Genomic DNA, 4,471 nt, shown 5'->3' with positions numbered 1-4,471 from the left:
TTTTAAGCGTTGAGTTTAGTGCATTAGATATTTTTGGCGGTTCGTTGACATATATTGCCACATCACCTTTTTATTTTAATATTGACACTGATGTTATTACTTAAATTAATATTTACATGTGGCACACATAAAATGGAGAAATGACGACGAAAATGTTTATTTTTACTGCTTTGAATCACTTTGTACTTCAATGGATATTTTTGTTTCATATTTTCTTTGCATATTTCTCATAGAGCTACATGGTCTTTTTCATATGATTGTCTGACTTTTATGTCTAATATTTATTATTCTTTTTCACTTCTGTTCAAGTACAACAAGCTTCTTAGTTATTTTCAAGTACCTGGTTAGATATGCTGCAATTTGGAAGGAAATGGAAGAGACCTATCAAATGACGATTTCATCAGTTCCACAGTAGAGAGGGATGTTTATGAATCTGTCATTGAGGAGATTGATGGAAATATTTCTGACAATGGTGCAATCTCTGGAGTTCTTCAGTTCTTTCCTAATCTTTTATCATTATCATATACTGTCTTAACTATGTTTTGTATGTGAACTGACTTCAAATTTGCATAACTGGATACAGGCTCTCATCCTGCCTCGTCAAGCATATTAGCGGTGCCAAACAATAGATGTTTTCCACCTTAGAAGTCTAGTAAGCGGTGGAAGCGACAACATTATTTGCAACAAAGAGCTCAACAAGAGCGATTAAACAACAGCAGGAAGTGGAAAAGTGAAGTACATAATCAAGCATTGCATGTGAAGTCAGGAGATAATTGTAAACCAGTCATTTTAGATGCTTTTACCCCTAGAACAAATGGAGCATTGGAAACCATAGGTCTAGATGATGATGATGTCTCGATGGTTGCTTAAGTGCCAAGCTTGAGTCTATAGGTAGAGGAGAAGATGAATGCTATACCTCAGATGTAACATCTATACAAAATGAATCTGCTAAGCAGGATGAAGTTTTGCCTTTAGATATATTGAAAGCTGCTTGTACGACAAAGAGGCATTTTGAAAGGGATCTTGATAACCCCAAACCATGCAAGTCTTGAAAATCAATTGAAGATAGCTCCAATATATCACAAAAATATAGCAACTTCTCATTTTGGAGCACTGAGGTTCATCTACCGGATGGTTTTTATGATGTAGGACGTGACCGGCCCTACATGTCATTAAGGAGTTATGAACAAACTTTGTGCCTTGATTTGCGTGAAGTCACACTTGTGGACAGGTTTATTTTAATTCATGTCTTTTATGTTGGTTGGTGTTTATATGTATTTTTTTTTTTATTGTTAATGTGTAGACATACCTTAATTCTTCTATAAATTTATGATTTTGATTTTTCCTTCTTCTCTTCTGGAAAAGTGATGAAGAGTTGGATGCAATTTTGCTCTCTGCTCAAACTTTGGTACAACATTTGAAGCAATTGAATGGTTTAGCCAAAAATAGGGTTATTGAACTGTTAGGATCTCAAGTGCAAGGTATGGGACTTGAATCCCATATTAGAAAGTATGGACAATTAGTGTAGGGTTTATATGACCTTGGACTCTCTCATTTCAATAGTTAGCTTTTGAAATATGCTTCTCTTAAGGTTCGTATCATTTGGCGTCAGAGTCATCACCATGTCTCTCAATTGCAATCGTGCGATGCAGATGGTGGCAACGACATAACAGTGCTCGCCTGGGGCTAGCATGGAGCTAGCACACAGCCAGCTTGCGTGGGTGTCAAGGCTATGGAGCGTGGCGATATGTTAGGATCTCAAGTGTAAGGTATGAGACTTGGATCCCACATTGGAAAGTATGGGCAACTAGCGCAGGTGGTGACGATGGCATTGCAATGTTCGCTCGGGGCTAACAGGTAGCTAGCACACAGCCAGCTTGCGTGGGCACTGGGGCTACGGAGCGTGGTGTTATGTTAGAATCTCAAGTGCAAGGTATGAGACTTGAATCCCACATTGGAAAGTATGAGCCACTAGTGTGTGGTTTATATAACCTTAGACTCTCCCATCTCAATAGTTAACTTTTGAGATGTGGTTCTTCTAAGGTTCGTATCATGAACCAGTTGGTAACCTGCATATTGCTTCATTACTTGCTCTTTTGTTATCAGATCATTTGGAGGGAGTGATAGGCGAGATATTGTTGCAAGGACTCGCAGAAGTGTATCTGGCTCAAATTACCAGCAGCCTTTTGTTTGTACGTGTTTCCGCAGGACACAATGACAGTATTACCCCATTCTCCAGACAGGCTTTGGATTCTGTATAAGATATTGTTTTCGCTGATCTATGTGAAAAATACTTGCGTACTATTAAATCAAGGCGAAATTCCATCGTAGTTCCTGTAGTTACACTGCAGTTTGGTGTGTGTAGACACACAGCATTGATTCTGAAGGTAATTGTTTTGGTTTCAACTTTTTATGTTTCAAATCTGTATGTATTGCTTCAGCTTTTAGTCCTCACAACATGATACAAATTCTGTTGCTGTAGTATCTTTGTGATTGGGTTGATTGAGCCTCGTGTTCCTTGTGAGCTTGTTAGGGGGTACTTGGACTTCCAACCACACGCTTGGAATATCATTCTTGTCAAAAGGGGGGATTCATGGGTCCCGATGGTAGTTGATGCATGTCATCCTCATGATGTAAGAGAAGAGACAGATCCAGAATATTTTTGTAGGTCAGTGCACTGTTTATTATGTTTTTTTTTGTTAATTGATCTATTCTTTAGATCTTTTTACTTGTTAAAAATGCCTTTGCAGTTCAGTACTCTGTTGCATGACATTTTTCTTATTCTAAGAACATGGAGTTTGACTTGCTATTCCGACTCTTCCAAGCGCTGGTCTTCATGCATGATGACCACCAATTTAATTTTTATCCCACTATTAGTTGTATGTTAGTTTATTCCAGCTGTGTTTTTAGTATATGTATTTGTCAATCTGTTCAGAAACACGTATGGTTGCTTCAAGTTTGATTATTCGTTTCTGTAGCCACTTAAACAAATTATTGCATTCTGTGATATGATTAAGTTCATTCATGCTGACTTATGGCATGTACTTCCAAACTCTTCGTCTATATTACTAGTTCTTGAGCGATTATCTACTTGATGAGTTTGTTATGCATCCAGTGCTAATGGGACATTTTGCTGTAATAAGTAAACATGCTCGAATTTTGGGACTTCTAAAATGGGAACCGTTTGGTCCATTATGTCTACATATAAAAATGAATAAAGGCGAAAACCATAATATGCAAAGAGATATTTAAAGTTATTGCTTGACTTGTTTATTTGCTACTGAGTCTGATAGATGTGCATGTTGTTTCAGATATGTCCCTCCAAGTAGATCTAATGTTCCTCTTTCAATTGAAGATGTCCTTCATTGAGCATGTATGATGACATTGAAAAGGTAGCTTCAAGTTCTGTTCGTCAATGCAAATTCGGAATGCATGATGCTGCAGCAAAGGTTTGCTCCCTTTAAAAGTCTAGTCATGCTGATATTATAATCTAGTAGAAAGTTTAGTGTTTATCCTTATTAATTTTGTCCTTAAAGTTGTTAATGGTATAGATTGTCTGTTGATTCATAAAGTAGTCATGTCATGAGCTTATATTATTAAGTATTTAACCTACTAGATTTCTGCATACTAGTTATTTCGAAATGTGATTGGCTTTGAAACATTCCTGCATAGTAGAAATGTATGGACATCAGATTTATTCCAGGTGGCTCCCTTCAGTGGATGGAAATCCAGAGCGTCGTGTAATACAATCTGCGATTTTCATGGAGTCTGTAAAAGGGGGATCATTGAAGGTAATTGAAATTTCTAATTTGCTTTTCATAAACTTAGAATTTGCTTTAACTGCTTTTGATTAATATTTTGGTGGTGGTTGACAGAATTATTTAGAGAAGCTGTCAAGAGCCGGTGAGAAAGCTGATGGAACTCCTGTTGTGAAGCTTTGTGACTTTGATAGAGCAGTGCCTTTTCGCTCTTTTTTGCATACGTGCTGTAATTCTCATATGGGGATACCTCTGCCTGATGTTTGTGTTGGAACACCACGCTGGATGGCACCAGAGGTTCTGCGGGCAATGAATAAACGTAATAGATACGGACTGCTAAGTTTCCTCCTGTCAGTGTAATTTCAAGATTTTAATTTGATAATGTAGATTGTGACCTCCGTTCTTAGAGACTATGTACATGCAGACACAACCATTACCAGTGCATAGCTATTGAGAAAACAAGTGCAAAGAGTTAATATCAACCTAAAAAAAAGAAAAGAGATGATGGTAGACTAAAAGATATAATATGTTTGAGGATAGATGAGAGAGGAGAATTAATTGTGATTTTGTTAGAACCCAACTCTTATTCAAGTAAAACACAAAAAAATATAATAAATTAAAACTATTTCATTAATTAAAATATTATAATGATAAATTGAACATTTTAAAGAATTTGAGGTATCTCATTTTTCGATAGTTCGAGATATCAGAGA

The 4,471-nt window shown here is 36.7% G+C and overlaps 1 protein-coding gene across 1 annotated transcript; it reads left to right on the top strand.

Annotated features, from left to right (window-relative positions):
- The first annotated feature begins 1,978 nt into the window (after positions 1-1,978).
- On the top strand, positions 1,979-4,185 carry LOC123211089. The gene is made up of 3 exons (XM_044629622.1): positions 1,979-2,668; positions 3,312-3,791; positions 3,876-4,185. Exons 2-3 carry the CDS (start codon positions 3,678-3,680, stop codon positions 4,116-4,118), a joined length of 357 nt encoding a protein of 118 aa, XP_044485557.1. The 5' UTR covers positions 1,979-2,668; positions 3,312-3,677; the 3' UTR covers positions 4,119-4,185.
- The last annotated feature ends 286 nt before the right edge of the window (positions 4,186-4,471 follow it).

The sequence above is a fragment of the Mangifera indica genome, chromosome 3, assembly GCF_011075055.1.
Source record: "Mangifera indica cultivar Alphonso chromosome 3, CATAS_Mindica_2.1, whole genome shotgun sequence".
Classification (NCBI taxonomy): domain Eukaryota; kingdom Viridiplantae; phylum Streptophyta; class Magnoliopsida; order Sapindales; family Anacardiaceae; genus Mangifera; species Mangifera indica.
This window is presented reverse-complemented; position numbering and strand designations above follow the sequence as displayed.